General features: G+C 39.1%; 1 protein-coding gene across 2 annotated transcripts in view; it reads left to right on the top strand.

The window, feature by feature from the left end:
* The window catches only part of TMEM131 (transmembrane protein 131), a 210,113-nt gene that overhangs the window by 65,640 nt on the left and 123,974 nt on the right, over positions 1-20,499 (top strand). For both annotated transcript variants that reach the window (XM_037806416.1, XM_037806415.1), the window contains exon 3: positions 16,499-16,539. In XM_037806416.1, the coding sequence (XP_037662344.1) occupies positions 16,499-16,539 (41 nt within the window). The remainder of the gene's footprint in view (positions 1-16,498; positions 16,540-20,499) is intronic.

Consider the following 20,499-nt stretch of genomic DNA (forward strand, 5'->3'; position numbering starts at 1 on the left):
TTTTTAAGAGGTTTCCTGAGAGTTTCCAATATATACTTTTAACTAATCTAAGTCCACTTCAGATAACACTTTACTACTTCCTACTTCATGGGTAGTCCAGACACCTCATAACGGAGTATTCTTAATACCTCACCCCCATCCCCATTCCTTATAAAATACTGTCATCCATTTCACTTATTCATGTTATAATTACCGATACATTTTTACTATTACTGCTTTAAACAAAGTTATCTTTTAGATTAATTAAGAATTAGAAAAATATGCTTTACTTTCATTTACTTCTGTGATGCTCTTCCTTTTTTTTTGTAGTTCCAACTTTCTGACCACTGTGATTTTCCTTCTCCGTGAGGAACTTCTTTTAATACTTACTGCAGAGTATCTGCTGGGGATGAATTCCTTCAGTTTTTGTTTGTCTGAGAAAGTTTTTATTTCTCCTTCACTTTTTTTTTTTTTGAAATAAATTCAAACTTACAGGAACAGTTGCAAAAATAATACAAACTCCATACACAGAAGTCCAGCGTACCCCAACCCCCCCTCCACCGATACCCCGATCTACCAACTTTTATTTTTTGTCACTTTACCATTTCTTTCTCCCCCCACATCATCCATCATCTGTTGCTCTGTCTTCTGAACATGTGAGAGCAAGTTGCACACATCTTTGAACAAATAATATAATTCATATGTACATTTTCTATGAACAAGAATATTCATTTATGTAATCACATTAAGTGTAGTTAAGAAGTTCAAGAAATTTTACGTTTATATAAAGCTTACATTCTCTATTTCATTTTTTTCCTTATGTCCCATTGTGTCTTTTGAGCCTTTTCTCCACTATTCTTAGATCTCGTCCAGGATCATCTATGGCATTTAATTTTCATTATCTATTTAGACTGTCTTTTTTTTCAATTGTGGAAACATATCTACAGCATAAAGTCTTCCCATTCCAACCCCTCCCAAGCATTCCATTTAGTGGGATTAATCCAATTTAGAATGTTGCAATGCCATCACCTTCCCACCATCCATTACTAGAAATTTCCCTTCACCCCAAACAGAAACCCTACACTTATTTCTTATTAACTCCCCATTGCCCTCTCGTAACCCATACTCTCCTGTTCATCTCTATGGTTATATTTTCTGATACTTTCTTTGTGTTTACCATGGGGCTTTAATTTAATATCTCAAGTCTATAACAATCTTGTTTACTTTGATACCAACTTAACTTCAATAAGATACATAAACTATGTCCCTATACTCCTCCATTCCCCCAGCTTTATGTAGTTCTTGTCAGAAATTACATATTTTACATTGAGTCCAAAACCACTGATTTATCATTACACTTTATGTATTTTAAATCCTGTAGGAAGTAAATAGTGGAGTTACAAATCAAAAATACAGTAGTATTGGTATTTATATTTACCATGTGATCTTTACTGCAAATCTTTATTTCTTCATGTGGCTTCATTCAATTGTTTAGTGTCCCTTCCTTTCAGCTTTCACAGTTCCCTTTAGCACTTCTTACAGGACCGATCTACTGGTGAAGTCCCTCAGCTTTTGGTTATCTGGAAATGTTTTCATCTCCCCCTCATTTTTAACCTCCAGGTGTTTGTGAATTTTCTAAGTCTCTGATGGTTATTGACTTCTATTTGTATTCCGTTTTGGTCAGAGAATGTGTTTTGAATAATTTCAAATTTTTTTTAATTTATTAAGGCTTTTTTTTATGTCCCAGCTTATGGTCTATTCTGGAGAAAGTTCCGTGATCACTAGAGAAGAATGTGTATCCTGGTGATTTGGGATGTAATGTTCTATATATGTCTGCTAAATTTTTCTCTCTCTCTCTCTCTCTCTCTCTCTCTCCTTTCTTTGTTTCTCTGTCGTAGGGCTCCCTTTAGTATCTGAAGTAGGGCAGGTCTTTTATTAGCAAAGTGTCTCAGCATTTGTTTGTCTGTGAAAAATTTAAGCTCTCCCTCAAATTTGAAGGAGAGTTTTGCTGGATAAAGTGCTCTTGGTTGGAAATTTTTTTCTCTCAGAATTTTAAATATGTCATGCCACTGCCTTCTTGCCTCCATGGTGGCCGCTGAGTAGTCACTACTTAGTCTTATGTTTCCCTTGTATGTGGTGAATTGCTTTTCTCTTGCTGCTTTCAGAACTTGCTCCTTCTCTTCAGTATTTGACAGTCTGATCAGAATATGTCTTGGAGCAGGTTTATTTGGATTTATTCTATTTGGAGTTCGCTGGGCATTTATGCTTTGTGTATTTATATTGTGTAGAAGGTTGGGGAAGTTCTCCCCAACAATTTCTTTGACTACTCTTTCTAGACCTTTACCCTTCTCTTCCCCTTCTGGGACACCAATGAGTCTTATATTTGGACATTTTATTTTATCTATCATATCCCTGAGATCCATTTCTATTTTTTCGATTTTTTCCCCATTCTTTATTTAGTTCTTTCATTTTCTGTTCTGTGGTTCTCGAGGTCACTGAGTCGTCATTCAGCTTCCTCTAGTCTTGTAGCATGAGTATCCAGAATCTTTTTAATTTGGTCAACAGTTTCTTTTATTTCCATAAGCTCATCTATTTTTTTATTTACTCTTGCAATTTCTTCTTTATGCTCTTCTAGTGTCTTCTTCATGTCCTTTATATCCTGTGCCATGCTCTTCTTCATGTCCTTTATATACCATGCCATGCTCTCATTGTTCGTCTTTAGTTCTTTGGTTAATTGCTCCAAGTACTGTGTCTTCTCTGATCTTTTGATTTGGGTGTTTGGGTTTGGGTTATCCATATCATCTGGTTTTTCATATGCTTTAAAATTTTCTGTTGTTTTTGGCCTCTTGCATTTGCTTTACTTGATAGGGTTCTTTTAGGATATGTAGGACTATTCACAGACTTATCTCTAATTTGTCAGATCTACAGCTTGGTGGTGTACACTTTCTCTAACTAACTAGCAGATGGCGTCTGCGAGTCACCTATTCCCCTCAAGTCAGTTCTCCTCAATTTTATCTTTGTGGTGTGTTGGGGTCTGGTTCTTATGGGGTCCAATTGGTGCACCATGTTTGGGTGTGTTGTTGGTGCTGTACACCCTGAATGTGGGACGTGTGTCTGAGTGGTTATGGAGGCAGGGCAGTTTCAATAATCAAACCTCCCAGGTGTTCCTGGAGATTTAAGGCTGTTACAAGAGTCTAAACTTCATTTCATTCTTGCCACAGGTTATCTCTGTCACTGACCCACAAGTCCTTGGTATTGGCGTAGGGTCCCTGGGATTTCCAAGTGGGTCCCTCTTCCCAGCCATGCCCTTCCAGGGCCTCTGCTGGGGGAAGGCTGTGCTATGTCACAAGTGTGTGCCATCCCTCAAGGGAAGCCCTGGGCCGCTGGGCCATGCAGGGGCGTTCCCAGCCTGCTGTAAAGATGGCTGAATGGGGCATGTTAACCTCCCCCTTTTTGCACAGCTCCGCCTTCCCAGTTCCAGGACAATCAGCTGTGGGTGCACGAAAGGCCCCTGTCCACGCCCAATATTGTGGTGTGTGCACAGTGTTGCAGGAAACACTTCCTGTCACGCTGGGTCCCTTGGTGTGGCTCTGATCCGTGGCTTCGGCACCAGACAGGAGCGTTCCCAGCCTGCTGCTGCAAGGGGCGTGTTGTTTTCTCCTTTTGGTTCCCCTCTGCCATCCTTGCTCTGAGACAATTAGCAGTGGGTCCACAAAAGGCTATCTTCCACGCCAGATAGTGAGGTGTTCGCACAGCCTGTTCCCAGCATGCTTCACCGTGTGGTTCTCGCTGCCCTATCTGCAGCCGCTTTTGGTTTTTTTTTTAAAAGAAATAGTCGGCCTCCAAATGCCAACCCCCAATTTTTCCACACCGCAGCATGGCTGCTGGACATTCAGCAGGTTCACTCATTCGTTTCAGAACGCAGACTCCCGGTTTCACCAAGTGCACGGTCCCTGTGGATTTAGCAGACCTTGTCCAGCTGGTGCATCGCTGGAAGTGGTGTTCTGGATCACTCTCTGGCTTTTATCTAGTATTTTTCACAGAGGTGTTTGCCCTGTCTCTCCTAGCCACCATCTGAGGTTCTTTGTCTCCTTCACTTTTGAAGGATAACTTCACTGGATATAGAATTATGGGGTGGTAGAATTTGTTTTCCTGACACTCTTAAGTTATTTCAATTCACTTTCTTCTTGTGTGATTTCTGATGAGAGGGCCACAGTCGTTTCTGTCCTTGTTACTCTGTAGGTTAGTGTGTGTTTCTCTGACTTCTTTCAAGATTTTCTCTCTCTTTGGTTTCTTGAACAGTTTAAAGGTGATATACAGAGGTGTAGATTTTTTGGTATTTATTCTGCTGGGTGTTCTGTGAGCTTTGTAGATCTGTGGTTTGGTATCTGCCATTAATTTTGAAAAGTTCTTAGTCATGATTCAGATATTTTTCTGATCCATTATTTCTTTCTTCTTCTGGTATTCCCATTATGCGTATTAAACCTTTAAAAATTGTTCCACGGTTCTTGGGTATGTATTCTCTTTGGTTTTATTGTTGTTGCTGTTGTTGTTTTCATTTTTTTTCTTTTTGCATTTTAGTTTGGGAATTTTCTATTGACATATCTTCAAGCTCACTGATTCTTTCCCTGGTGGTGTCCGTTCTCCTGATTAGCCATTCAAAGACATTCTTCATTTCTGTTACAGTTTTTTTTTTTTCATATGAGAAGTTGCAGGTATAAATAAATATCATTCAGAAGGTATCGAGTTCCTGTATAACCCCCTTATACACACACTTTTCCCTATTATTGATACTTTACCTTGGTGTGGTACCTTTGTTTCAATTGATGAAACTATTTTTGTAATTATGCTATTAACCATTGTCCATAGTTTACATTAGGGTTCACTTGTGTGACTTCATTGAGCTCCATTACCTGAATGAGCAGGTGAAGTCCATCACAGAATTGGGTGACTATGTAACCAACTTGCACAAGATGGGGGCCCCAGGTTCTGGCTTGGCAGAGCATCTCTTTGACAAGCACACTCTGGGAATAAGTGATGATGAGAGCTAAGCCTTATGCCATCTTCCCCAGAGCCACAGGTGACTTCTGTGGTCACCAAGGCAGGTGCATGCATGTTGGGTTTACCTTGATCTTTTCTGTAAGTTGTATAAACATCCACCAAGTTCTTTCATTTGTACCATTCCTTCAAATAAAGTAATTTGGTACCAAAAAAAAAAAAATTGTTTGTGTTGTGCAATTCTGTGGTTTAAAATATATTTTTTATTCTAGTAACATAGATACAACCTAAAATTTCCATTTTTAACCATATTGGACTATCAAATGTTAATTATATTCACAATGTTGTGTTATCATTGCCACCATCCATTACCAAAACTTCTCAGCACCCGAAACAGAAACTCTGCACCCATTAAGCATTAACTCTCCATTCTCCATCCCCACCTAGGTAACCTGTATTCTCGTTTCTGACTCAGTAGATTTGCTTATTCTGGGTAGTCCCTAACAGTGAGATCATATATTTATCCTTTTGTGTCTGGCTTATTTCACTCAACATAATGTCTTCAGATTTCTTCCATGTTTTAGCATGTATCAGATCTTTATTCTTTTTTTTATGGCTGAAGATATTCCATTGTATGTATATAAAACATTTTATTTATCCATTCGTCTGTTGATGGATATTTGAGTCACTTCCATTTTTTGGCAATTGTGAAAATGCTGCTATGAATATCAGCGTATAAATATCTGTTTGAGTCTCTGCTTTCAGTTCTTTTGGGTATATACCTGAAGTGATATTTCTTGGTCATATGGTAATTTTATAGTTAGCTTTCTGAGGAACTGCCAAACTGTCTTCTACAGTGACTGCACTATTTTACCTTTCTGTCAACAATGAATGAGTGAAATCGTGAAAAGTGCCGCCATCAACACTGGTGTTCAAATGTCCATTTGTGTGTCCCTGCTCTCAGTTCTTCCAAGTGTATACCGAATAACAGGGTTTCAGAATCATACAGCAACCCCATTCTTAGCTTCCTGTGGAACCACCACACTGCCTTACAGATGGGCTGCACCTTTCTACTTCCCCACCAACAGGGAATAGGAACATCCCTCTCTCCACATTTTCTCCAGCACTTGTATCCCTCTGTTTATTTTTTAAACTGTTTTATTCAAACCTCATAAAATTCATCCTAAGTAAACAATCAATGATTCATGGTATAATCACGTACTTATGCATTCACCACCATAATCTATATGAGGATATTTCCATTTCTTCTGCAAAGAAAGAGGAAGAGGAGGGGAAAAATATGAAGAATAGAAAAATAAAGGATAAAAGGAAAATTAAAATAAAATAAAATGCAATGAAAAGGTCAGCAACAGCAATACCAAGAATCCCATATCCCTCCCCTGTATCTCCCTCTTACAGACATTTAGCTTTGTTATATTGCCTTTGTTACAATTAATGGAGGCATCTTACAATGTTACTGTTAACTGTAGACTCTAGTTTGCATTGATTATTTTTTTTTCCCAAATATCATCTCTTTTTCAACATCTTGCAAGGTTACATTCATTTGTTCTCCCACATGTAAAAACATTTTTATATTTGTACATTTAATCACCATCACTGACCACTCTAGGTATCCCTAAGTTATACAGTCCAAATCTTTATCATCTATCTTTCCTTCTGATATCATACATGCCCTAGCTCTTTCAACAGTACCCACACTCATCTTTGTTCAGACTTCTTACAGTATCGTGCTACCATCACAGAGTATTGTGCTATCCATTTCTCTGTCTATACAGTCAATCCTGTTGACACTTCTGTACCCCATTCAGCATCAAATGTCCAATTTCTAACCTCTTTCTATCTCCTGATAACCTGTGTTATCAACTTTAACTCACTAAATCTGCTCATCAATGTTAGCTCATATTAGTGAGACCATTTAGTATTTGTTCTTTTGTTTCTAGCTGATTTCACCCAACATTATGTCTATTGTCTACCATTTTGTCTTTTGGATTTTACATGTCATATTTTATTTTTCTTTTCCTTTCTCTCTCTTTTTACCCTTACTGATAGTCTTCATTTCTACATTCTTCCCTAAACTTCTCTCTCCTTGGTTTTCCTATCTGCCTGTAGTGCTCCCTGTAGTCCTTCTTGTAGAACAGGTATCTTGTTCACAAACTCTCTGTTTCTGTTTGTCTGAAAATATTTTAAACTCTCCCTCATTTAAAAAAAAATTTATTGAGATTGTTCACATACCATACAATTATCCAAAGATCCAAAGTACACAACCAGTTGCCCATGATACCATCGTACAGCTGTGCATCCATCACCACAATTAATTTTTTTTCCAATATTTAGAACATTTTCATTACTCCAGAAAAGAAAGAAAGACAAAAAAAGAAAGCTCAGTTCCTCCCCTACCCCTAACCAGGGGCCCTCCATTATTGACTCATAGTATTGGTACAGTACATTTGTTACTGTTGATGAAAGAATGTTGAAATACTGTTAACTATAGTACAGAGTTTGCAATAAGTATATTTTTTCCCTGTATACCCCTCTAATATTAGCTTCTAGCTATAGTGTCATACATTTGTTCTAGTTCATGAGAGAGATTTCTAATATTCATATAATTAATCATGGACATTGTCCACCACACAAGATTCACTGTTTTATACATTCCCATATTTTAACCTCCAACTTTCCTTCTGGTGGCATACATGACTCTAAGCTTCCCCTTTCCACTACATTCACACACCATTCAGCACTGTTAGTTATTCACACAATAACGTGCTACTGTCACCTCTGTCCATATCCAACACTTAGGTTCAACCTAGTTGAACAGTCTGCTCATAATAAGCAACTGCTCCCCATTCTTTAGCCTTGTTCTATATCCTGTTAACTTACGTTTCTTGTCTATGTGTTTACATATTATAATTAGTTCATATCAGTGAGAGCATGCAATATTTTTCCTTATGTGTCTGACTTACTTCACTCAATGTAGTGCCCTCAATGTTTCTTCATCAACCTGTTTTTTTTTAAGATGGTTTTGTTCACCCACCATACTTTCTGTCCTAAATAAATAATTGGTGGTCCCCTGTATAATTACATATTTGTGTATTCACCACCATCACTACTGTCTATATAAGGAATTATGTATTTATGTATTCACCACCGTCACTACTATCTATATAAGGACATTTCCATTTCTTCGTCAAAGAAAGTAGAGAGAAAAAAGAGAAAGAAAAAGAAAGAATAAACATGACAGCTAAAAAGCAACAAAAGGAAAGATAGGATTAAACTGAAGTAGAATAAAAGTCAGACAACATCACCAATGCCAAGAGTCCCATACCCCCTCCCTTATGTCCCCCTCTTAAAAGGCAGTTAGCTTTGCTATATTGCCTTTGTTACGTTAAAGGAAGCACTATACAATGTTTCTGTTAACTGTAGTCTCTAGTTTGCATTGTATTTTTTCCTCCAGTACTACTGTATTTTTAACACCTTGCAAGGTTGACATTCATTTGTTCTCCCTCATGTAAAAACATATTTGTATATTTTTTCACAATGGTTGAGCACTCTAGGTTTCAATGAGTTAAACAGTCCCAGTCTTTGTCTTTCTGCTTTCCTTCTGGTGTCCCACATGCTCCTAACCTTCATCTTTCAACCATACTCACAGTCATCTTTGTTCAGTGTAATTACATTGCTGTGCTACCATTGCCCAAAATTATGTTCCAAACCTCTCCCTCCTATCATTTCCTATGTGTCTGTAGTGCTGCTCCCTTTAGTATTCCCTGTAGCGCAGGTATCTTGTTCACAAACTGTCTCATTGTTTGTCAGAGAATATTTTAAACTCTCCCTCATATTTGAAGGACAGTTTTGCCGGTTATAGGATTCTTGCTTGGCGTTTTTTCTCTTTCAGTATCTTAAATATATCATGCTACTTCCTTCTTGCCTCCATGGTTCCTACTGAGAAATCCTCACATAGTTTTATCAAGCTTCCTTTGTATGTGATGGATCGCTTTTCTCTTCCTGCTTTCAGGATTCTCTCTTTGTGTTTGATGTTTGATAATCTGATTATTAAGTGTCTTGGCATAGGTCTATTCAGATCTATTCTGTTTAGGATATGCTGCACTTCTTGTATCTTTAATTTTATGTCTTTCATAAGAGATGGGAAATTTTCATTGATTATTTTCTCTATTATTGCTTCTGCTCTTTTTCCATTCTCTTCTCCTTCTGGGACACCCATGACACATATATTCATGTGTTTCATGTTGTCACTCAATTCCCTGAGACGTTGCTCATATTTTTCCATTCTTTTCCCTGTCTGTTCTTTTGTGTGTAAGATTTCAGGCATCTTGTTCTCCAGTTCCTGAGTGTTTTCTTCTGCCTCTTGAGATCTGCTGTTGTATGTCCCCATTGTGTTTTCATCTCTTGTGTTGTACCTTTCATTTCCATAGATTCTGCCAGTTGTTTTTTCAAACTTTCGATTTCTACCTTATGTTCAAACAGTGTTTTCTTTATAGCCTTTGTCTCTTCTTATATTTTCCCTGAACTCATTGATTTGGTTTAGCACATTTCTTTGAAAATCTTTAATAGATTGTTTTATTAAAATGATACAATGTCTCAACTGTATCTTGATTGAGGCATAAATTTTTTCCTTTGACTGGGCCATTTCTTTGTTTTTCTTAGTGTAGGTTGTGGTTTTCTGTTGTTTAGGCATCTGGTTTCCTTGGTTACCCCAATCAGGTTTTCCCAGACCAGAATGGGCTCAGGTATCAGAAGGTTTTCCCTGAGGGTGTGTCTTAGAATATTGACACACCCTGTGAGATCTCCAGTCACTGTGCTTTTCCTAACCTGCTCAGCAGGTGGTGCCTGTCAGCTGCCACTCCCAACTGGTGTAAGGAGGTGTGGTCCCTTCAGGTTCTGTTTTGGCTGTTTTCCCCCAGGGTCTGTTTTTGAAGGGAAAGCTGGACACCACCTCCTTCCTCTTAGGGAACATAGACTTCCTAGGGATTTATCATCTTCATTTGAATCATTGACTCTCTGACTCTGTTATCTCCACCCCTGTCTGGGTCAGAGCACTGGGAACTGAAAATGGCTGCGGCTCTCTCTGTTGAAAATGGCTGTGGCTCTCTCCTCTGAGCCCCTTAGATTGAGAGAGAGAAAGAGGGGCAGGAATCCCCCTTTTGGAGCCAGTACATGGCCCCCCAGTTTCATGGGTTGGCCGGAGGTAATACCTGGTTTTCTGGGCTTCCCCTCCCAGTACAGAGAGTTTTTTGGTTCTTTAAGGTCAGTTGTTACTAAAAGCTTCTGGCTGCTTGTTGGGGGTTTGTAAAATTGTGTTCAGCGGTCTACATTTGTTAATTAAAAACCCGGTTGGAGCTCAACTGAGCTATATTCGTTTGCTCTGCTTGGAGAGTGCTGCTAGTTTGTAGCACAGTGATGCTTTGCAGTTTGTGCTACCATGGGGGAAGGGGGCTCCCAGCGTGGTTCTGCAGCTTTTACTTACAGATTCTTTCCTGCAATCACAGGCATTCCTCCCAATCCAGGTTGGTGTATGATGTGTGGACAGTCACGGGTGTCCCCCAGCAGTTATTCCAGGATTGTTTACTAGTTCTTCCTGGTTGTTTATTAGTTGTTCCAGGGGACTGACTAAATTCCACTCCTCTCTGTGCTGCCATCTTTATTCATCTCTCTTCTCCCACATTTTTGAAGGACAGTTTTGCCAGGTGTAGAATTCTTCATTGGCAGTTTTTTTCTTTCAGTGTCTTAAATGTATCATACCGCTGCCTGCTCACCTCCATGATCCACAGAGTCTTTTGCACTTCCCTTCTATGTGATGGATAGCTTTTCTCTTGCTGCTTTCAGAATTCTCTCTTGTCTTTGACATTTGATAATCTGATTAATAAGTGTCTTCAAGTAGATCTGTTTGGATCTGTTTTTTTTTGGGGTATGCTGTACTTCTTTGATCTGTAATTTTATGTCTTTCATAAGAGATGGGATATTTTCAGTGATTATTTCCTCTGTTATTCCTTTTGTCCCCTTTCCCTTCTCTTCTCTTTCTGGGACACCCATGACAAGTATATTCTTCCACTTCATGTTGTCCTTCATTTCCCTGAGAACCTGCTCATATTTTTCCATACTTTTCCTTATCTGTTCTTTTGTGTGTAGGATTTGTGACGTGTTATCCTCTAGTTCATGAATCCTTTTTCTGCGTCTTCAGATCTGCTGTTGTACGTCTCCACTGTGTTTTTGATCTCTTCTATTTTGCCTTTCATTCCCACATTTGTTTTTTCAAGTGTATGAATTCTTCCTTATGATTACTCAGTGTCTTTATATCCATCATCCTTTTTCACATTTTCCTTCAGCTCATTGATTTGATTTAGAACATTTGTTTGAACATCCTTAATTAGTTGTTTCAACTTGTGTATCTCATTTGAAGTGTAAGTTTTTTCCTTTCTGTGGGCCATATCTTCATTTTTCCTTGCGTGGGTCATGATTTTTTGTTGTCAAGGCATCTGGTTTCCTTGATTACCCCAATCAGATTTTCCCAGACCAGACAGGCCCAGGTCTCAGGTGGAGGGTGTAATCATTATCAAGTTTCCCTGAGAATGAGACCCAGAAGGTTGTCAGACCCTCCTGTGAGGTTTCTAGACTCCGTGCTTTTACTATCCTGCCCAGCATATAGAGTGTGTCAGCCCACAGCTACCGACTGGTGTAAAGAGGTGCGGTGCCTTTAATTCTCAGCAGATCCTTTGCCTGCCAGGGTCCGAGGGTGAATCAGAAGCCAAGCTTAAGTTGTTTCTGCTTTTTTTTTCTTTTTCACAGGCCCTGGGGTCTGAATTCTCTGAGGGAGGGTGGCCACTTAAGCTGTGCCCTGCCCCCCCCCCATTTTCTTAGGGAAGATAAGTCCTTTAGAGAATTACCTCCTTCACTTGACTTCTTCCTTTGTTTCTCTGTCTTAATGCCACTCTTGCACAGGTCAGTGCTGACAATTGTAAATGCCTGAGGCTTTCTCTAATGTGCTACTTAGAATGAGAGACGAAAAAAAAGGAGAAAAGAAAGAAATTCCCTTTTCAGATCTAGTCCCAGGCCCCCCATTTCGCCAGATGACTGGAGTTGGTGCTTGGTTCTCTGTGCTCCTTTTCTTGGGAGGCAGCCCTTCTCCAATATTCTGAGCTCAGCTCACTCCAAAATCCTCTGTTGTTATTTATTCATTTTTTTTTTCTGTCAGCCCCACCTCCTCTCTGCTGGGAAAGAACTCAGGGTTCCTTTTTCTGCTTGCTCTGGGTTTATCTGTGCTTGTAGGTTGTATTCAGTAGTCCAGATTTGTTAATTAAAACTGCGATTGGCATGTAGTTCAGCTACCTTCCTTGCTCCCAGCAGATACCACTTCTATTTCCCACAGTGAAGTTTTCCAACTCAGCCTGCCATGCTGGTGGGGGAGGGGCACCAGTTCCACAGTTTGGGGAGTTTTTTTTACAGTTCTATGCTACAATCTCAGCCATTCCACCCATTCTGGACTGGTGTACGATGTGTGTCTGGTCATGGATGTTCCCCAAACAGTTGTTCCAGACTATTTTCTAGTTATTCCTAGCTATTTACTCGTTGCTCTAGGGTACTAACTAAATTCCATACCTCCCTGTGCTGCCATGTTGCACCCTTGTTTTTTTTTAGTTTGCTGTCTATGGACTCCTTCTGCCTTCTGTAGGGCATGTACTGGGATGAGTAGCCAGAGATGAGTGTCCTAGTTCAGATGGTCAGCTTGACACCTGACAGATTGACCTCTATATACTGGTGATGTATATGGGACATACATTTGTGCATCAGGTTACTCTGTTCCCTCTGGAATAGAGCCAGAGACCCACATGCCTAGAAGGGATTTGGGAAGAGGCCAGCAGGGTGCCACCAGCATTGACTACTGTTTTTTTAAGTTGCTCTCTCTTGATTTGGCACTCATTGAGTTACTGCAACCCTTGAATGGTTTTGTACAACCCTTGAATGGGTTTCTGGAATTTTGAGGAATATGGCTCTGCCAGGTTCAAAGATTCTGTGATAGAACAGAACACTGGATGTCTTATTCTGCCATCTTGGTCCTCATCACAACTCTGTTGTAGCATTTTTTTATTTCTAGCATGTCCTTCTGATTCTTTCTTAAGAGTTCCCATCTCTTGGTTTACATTGCCCCTCTGGTCTTGCGTGTTGTCTACTTTTCCCTTTTAACCTTATAATAATATGGTTATTTTAAATTCTCTGTCTGATAATTCCAGTATTGTGTCTTATCTGACTGTGGTTCTCATGATTACTTCACCACTTTGGCCTGTGTTTTTTCTTGCCTTTTGGCTTGTCTTGTAATTTTGTTGAAATCTGGGGACATATTGTGTAGATCTTTAGTGTGAGGACTTACACTAATCTGCTGGAGTTGGACTGTGTTTAATATTTCTTGTAGTTACACATGCCAGGCTTTGGGTTCCTCTCATGTCCTTGTTTTCGTCTCCCCTGTTGACTTGGGGCCTCCCCAAGTACTCTTCCTCAGAGAGAGTCTAGGCTGTGAAGCTCTTTCAACTGTAATCCACTCTTATACTGGAGTCCTGTTAGTGTGGTGGCAGGTGTGGGTGAGAGGATGTGTTCTGTAATCAGGTGACTAAATCTTGGTTTTTAGTGAGCCTGTGTCTCTGGGCTGTGACATTCACAACTGATTTTCCATTGGTGTAGATTTTTGTCCCTGCTCTTAGGTGAGATTGGAAGGCTAGAGGTGGGTAGAATGGGAGAAATTCACTTCTCCAGCTGAGATAAGGCTCTGGTAAACCTTTTAGCCTGGAGGGAGAGCTTCACTATAGTATCTTTTTCTGGTTTTAATTCAGTTTTATTACGATATATTCACATACCATACAGTCATCCAAAGTATACAATCAGTTGTTCACAGTACCATCATATATAGTTGTGCATTCATCACCACAATCAGTATTTGAACAATTTCATTATTCAAAAAAAAAGGATAAAAATAAAAGTAAAAAAGAACACCCAAAACATCCCATCCCCCCAACCCCCTAATAATCATTTAATTTTTTTCCCATTTTTCTACTCATCTGTCCATACACTGGATAAAGGGAGTGTGAGCCACAAGGTTTTCACAATCACGCAGTCATACCATGTAAGCTATATAGTTATATGATCGTCTTCAAGAATCAACGCTACTGGGTAGCAGTTTAACAGTGTCAGGTATTTCCTTCTAGCTATTCCAATACACTAAAAACTAAAAAAGGATATCTATGTAACACATAAGAATAACCTCCAGAATGACCTCTAGACTCTGTTTGATATCTCCCAGCCACTGAAACTTTATTTTGTTTCATTTCTCTTCTGCCTTATGGTCAAGAAGGCTTTCTCAATCCCACGATGCTGGGTCCAGTCTCATCCCTGGGAGTCATGTCCCATGTTGCAGGGAGATTTACACCCTTGAGAGTAATGTCCCACGTAGAGGGGAGGGCATTGAGTTTACCTGTGAAGTGGGCTTACAGAGAGAGGCCACATCTGTGCAACAAAAGAGGTTCTCTTGGGATGACTCTTAGGCCCATAGCATCTTTTTAATTACTGCTTTGTATTCTATAAAATTGTGATAAAATGACTTTTATATTTTTCCATATCTCGTTAATGAATAGATTCCTGTTCATGCTGCACAAGATTTAATTTTTAGTATGAATTTGGACTTTAGCCATGCCTTACATTTATGTCTTTTGTATCATTCATTTACGATAACACAAGTATTTTATTATGAATATTTTCATATATACAGAAAAGTTAAAATAATTTTATAGTGAACATCCTCATACCTACTGCTTGAACTCCTCAATTAACATGGTGCTGAATTTGTGTTATTTATAGCTGATTGATTTCTAGAGGGTATACATTAACATTTGTCCTTATTTATACCTCAACGTTGCCTTTCTATCTTCTCCTAGAGCTCAGAGCTGGTGCTATGGCACAGCATCATCTTGCTCTTCCTTATGCTTCTGGCACCGTTGGTTTTGTGGGATGATTTTAAACCTCTATTATTTGTAGCGTAGTTTTAAGCAATTAATTTTTGAAAGACAACTGCTTGAACTAATGATTTTAACAGAATGGATATACTTTCCATAAGAAAAAGTTAAAGAAAACTTTAAGTATCAAAGAGTTCAGTGAACCCTCATTCACCTACCACTGAGATAGACCCAACAGTTATTAACATTTTGCTGTATCTGGTTCATCTGTACACACACACGTGCATGCACACATGCACGCATTTTATATGGCCAGAGCATTTTATAGAAAATTATAGACACCCTGACATTTCACCCCAGCATGCACCTTCAAGAAATAAGGACATTTTCCCCATATGCAGTCTCCACAGTACTATTACAAAATAATATATATTAAGGGAAAAAATAATGCCACAACTCTATTGCTTATTCTAATTATAATGGAACAACTAAGCTTTTGAGATAATTCACTGATAGTATTCCTTAGAGTTTTGTTGTTTTCTTGGACACTGTTATTAAGTACTTCATTTTCTTCATCACCTGAACTATAGCAAATGCCTCACAGTTTCTTACTTTCTTTTGTGCCCTCCTCTAATCTACTGTCTACGCTACAGCAAGAGTAATGCTTTTGCAGCTTAAATTAGACCACGCCTGTCTCCGTGTCTCCCTTATTTCTTCAGACCCCTGGTATTGCATTAGAGCGCAGCACCTTCCAAGCTTCTTGCTGCGGTTATCAGCCCCGGTTATTGGCCACAGCATCGTCAGGCCCCTACTGATCCCTCCAGCCTCATTTTCTACTTCGACCCCCTCCTTCTTCAGCCCTAGCCTAATGTACCTGCTCTCTGTTTCTTGAGCATGCTGAGCTCTTTTCCATGTTTGGGCCTTTACATGCTGTTTTCCTACCACTGCCGCCACAGCCCCACTTCGATCCCTCATTTATATTGTTTGGGTTTCAGCTTAAATGTTACCTCTTCAGACTGGCCTTCCCTTGTGACTATTTAAGAACGTTGTCTATATCCTGTCTTTCTCAGTACCTTTATAATGTATTCCTCATCCCTTTCAGTGTATAGATACATATTTATCACCTGTTGAATGATGGTTCCCCACTGCACCTGGAGTTCCATTATGACGGGGACCCTCAGACACTGGCACCTGCCCACAGTTGGTAGGGTGTGTTAGAGGCGCACACAGCCTCCTGTAGCTCACAAAGTGACTGGAAAGAGAATGGCTCTCACAGTATTTATTGTGTATTATTAAAGTATTTGGCAAACTTTAAAAAAAGTCCATCCCATTACTTTATATTTCTGCTATGTGTATTCAGGTGATTCAAAATATATTACTTACTTGGCAAGTCATATCATATGATTTGGGGATCGGGTTTAACTTGGAAATACATGTGAGTGTAAGATAAAAGTCAAAACTACAATAAAACATTTTTGCCATTCTGATTGTCTGTAGTATAAAGATTTGGTTTCAGTATTTTCACTGTTATTTTCTTCCTTTTACAGACTGAGACAACACTGGGACTCAGTTCATATCAACAGAAAAGGTAAGGCTTATATATGTAGGAAGACACTAATGTACTTTCAGTTCCTTCTGGGGAATTCCTGCGGAAATGCGGCATAGTGAAGACAGCTTGTCCCTTCCATGATGCTTGCAGTCTCAGCTGGGGAAACTCAACAGCTGGGAGTGACTTGGTGGCTGGGAGCTGGAGGCACGTTCATCACATGTCTGGGAGTTGGCACTGTTGCTTAGAAGGCCAGCCTGGGGGCCTCTCTGTGTGATCTCTCCACATGGGCTAGTGTGAGCTTCCTCACAGTATGATGCCTTACTTCTGTCACATGCTGTTGGTCCACCAGTCTCGAAGGTGGGCCTGGGTTCAGGGTGGGCAGGGGCAGGAACAGAGACCCCCACCTATGATGGCAAGAGTAATCAGAGGATTCACCCACACGTTTAAAAAGTATCACGCTTCACATTTGTGTGTATGTGTGTGTGTGACCAAGACCATGAATTGGATAAACATTTGATTCAAATTGTTATGCACTAACCTATGGATATGGGGATGGATTGGGCATTTAAACATACAAGTGTAAATTTAGATTTTGAGCTTCACATCAACCAACTAAAAACTAAACTTGAGAGCTGTATTTATGGATTATCCTTAAGGAGTCATTTTAAAACTTCTGTGACATGGAAAAGCAAATACAGTACTTGCTTGGCATGTAATAATGAGAACATAGCTCCCATACTAGACGCATTTAGTCAGTTCTTTCTGTATGTGGCTCAGTGCTGCACAGTCAAATCCAACACTGGCAGGGCTCTCATTTAAATAAGAATAATTTTAATGAAAATGCATATGTAAAATAAAATGTGAAATGAAAATGTAAAATGAAATCTGTGTATTTGTAGAATTACAGAAACTATTTTTTTTTTTCAGTTCAAAAGTAAACTACTCTGTAAAAGTGTTAGTTTGGGTTTGAAGATTTGACTAAGAAATACTACCAGGTAATCATAGATGATTCTAATGACAAGAGACCATAATAGATTGTCTTGTTGAGCTCCCTTGTTTGACACATGGGGAAGCTGAGGCTTCCAAGGCCACTAAATAAACAAACAAGGAAAATATCAGCTAGAAGTTTAGGATAGAGAAGATTCAGTTGCTCCTTTAGATGGGATGTTAGGGTTGGTCCTCTCTGAGATGACCTTTAAGTTTATCTTGTGAAGGTTGCAGGAAGAAATTTCAGGAAAATGAGCCACTAATGAAAAGATCTTATATTGGGACCAATGTTATTGTTAGTATATTATTGTTGTAGTGAGAGCTGGGAATACTAGTGTATACAGCCCTTCTTATAGGTAAGAAGGACATATACCTGTGTCTCTGTGTATGTGCATACGCAGTACCCACGAGCAGAATTAGGTCGTCTAGGTTTCATGGTACCTCTTTCTCTCAGTTGGGAAATAAGCCAAAAAACCTTGGGTAAGGGAGTTCATTTCATATTGCAGTGTTTAAGGTTCTTTAATGGTATAATTTGCTTATTATTAAATAGAACAATTAATATTGCCTACAGTTAACCCTGAAAGATTATAGTTAGAACCAAAACTTGCTAGGTCTTAAGGGCAGATGAAATTTTCTAACAATTTCAATTTGACTAATGTCTGTTAAAAAAAAAAAAAAGCTAACGTTTTTTAAGATTTCATTTGGGTTCATGTTTGTGTTTTCTAAGTCTGGAGCTTTTAGCTGCGCATGAAGTGTCATGTAGGCATAAGGATGGTATTGCTTTGCATACATTTTGAAGACTATACCAAGTTGACGATTGGTAAGGAAATGTATCAGAAGTGAATTTAAGAAATGGTTTGTTTTGCATTAAACCACAGCAGCAGATGTTAGTAACCTTCTTTGAGCAGACTACCTCATTTAGGTTAAAAAAGCAGTAAGTTACTCCTACCATTTAAGTGTGGCAGAGTTGAGAGCTCCAGAATAGTGGTATAAGGAGCTCTGGAACTTCACCCCTGGAGAGGCCCTACTAAGCTTGTCATAATTAACAAAGACAATCAGTCAGAGCCTCTGGAGATTGATCAAGGGTCTTACAGTGCATTGAGAAACATTTGCTCAACAAAATCTATGGAAATTTGGTAAGAACAGTGGGAGGCTGTGGCATTTGAGTTAGGGACTTCATCTAACCTCCCATAGCTCTGCCTTGTGGAAGAACTTTTTTGGCGGCTTGGCAGCCAAGTAGCAGTTCCCATCTCTCTTAGCTCCCTTGGTGGAAGAGATACTCCAGGTAGCTTTGACAGCCAGGGAATATTGACAGATCACATTTTCCCCAGCTCTGTGCTGCAGAAGGCTTATCTTAGGTGGCTGGCAAGAGTGGGTAGTGCTTGGTCCTCCACCCTAAACTCCTGCCATGTTGGCTGGATCTGGGTAAGCAGCTGGTAAAAAGAACAGTCCCTCTTTCTTGCACAGCTTTGGGTTGCAGGGTAGCTGTTCTGGTGGCTCTGTGGCAGCTGAGCAGCAGGCCCTACATCCCCCAGCTTCCTAGGGCATAAGAATTCTTCTGGAAGATTTGGCAGCCAGTGAACATTAACAGCTGGTGAACATAAGAATAAATCTGATCAAAGACATGCAAGACCCATATATTGAAATCTGCAAACATTGCTGAGAGGAATTAATAAAACCTAAATAAATGGAGAGGTGATATCATGTTTATGGATCAGAAGATCAATATCATTAAGATGTCAGTGCTCCTCAAATTGATTTATAGATTCAATGCATTCCCAATCACAATACCAGCAGGTCTTTTTTGTAGAAATTGCCTATAGTTGAGCTGATTCTGAAATTCATATGGAAAAGTATATAATCTGGAACAGTCAAAACAACAGTGTAATATTCAGTATCTAGCACCTTAACAAAGATTATCAACATGCTGAGAAGCAAGAAAATGTGACCCATAAGAAAAACATCATTCAATAGAAACAGACTTAGATATGACCAAGATGATGAAAGTAACAGATGGAGAATTTAATTCATCTATGCCGTATGTTCAAGGATTTAAAGGAAAATGTAAAAATAATGAGGGAAAATGTACAGTATAAAATACTACCAAATGGAGCCTCTAGAGTTAAGAAATATAGTTTCTGAAATCCAAAGTTCACTGGGTAGGTTTAACAGCAGATTACGTATTACAAAAGAAAAGTTGAGTGAATTTGGAAACATCAACTCTTACAGAATTTCTAGTCTACTAGCTTCCCCTGAGGAGTTAGGAGTCAAGACTTCAGTATCGTGTTTACCAGAATTTGCAGCTTGCAGCCCACTCTACAGAATTTGGACTTGCCAGTCCCCACAATCATTGAGCCAATTCCTTGTAATAAATCTCCTTATAAATATTCTGTTGGTTCTGTTTCTCTGGAGAGCTCTGACTGATGTGCACACTTATCATCAATGATTAATAGTAGCTATTTTCTCACAGCCTTTCCAACAGAGTGCCTTACCATTTTTGGCTTATGTGATAGGTGAGAAGTTATATCTCAGTGCAGTTTTAGTTCATATTTCTGTAATTGTGAGATTGAAAATATTTTCATATGTTTAAGAGCCATGCTGGTATCATCTTTTAGTATTTTCTGTTCATATCTATTACCCATTTTTCTATAGGACTTTTAATCTTTATTCCCTCAACTTTTTTATTGTGGTAAAATATATATAACATAAAATTTGACATTTTACCCATTTTTAAGTGTGCAAGTCAGTGGCAGTAATGAGATTCACAAAATTGTGCAACCATCAGCACCATTTTTTCCAAAATCTTTTATCACCCTTAAAAGAAACTCTGTACCCATTAAACAATAACTTCCCAATCCCTTCTCTCACCCTGGCCCCTGGTAACTTGTATTTTAGTTTCTGACTCCATGAATTATTTGCTTACCCTAGTTATGTCGTATCAGTGGTATTACTCAACATGATGTCTTCAGGGTTCATTTATGTTGTAGCATGTATCAGAACTTCATTCCTTTT

This window comes from Choloepus didactylus, chromosome 17 (genome assembly GCF_015220235.1).
Source record: "Choloepus didactylus isolate mChoDid1 chromosome 17, mChoDid1.pri, whole genome shotgun sequence".
Lineage (NCBI taxonomy): Eukaryota > Metazoa > Chordata > Mammalia > Pilosa > Megalonychidae > Choloepus > Choloepus didactylus.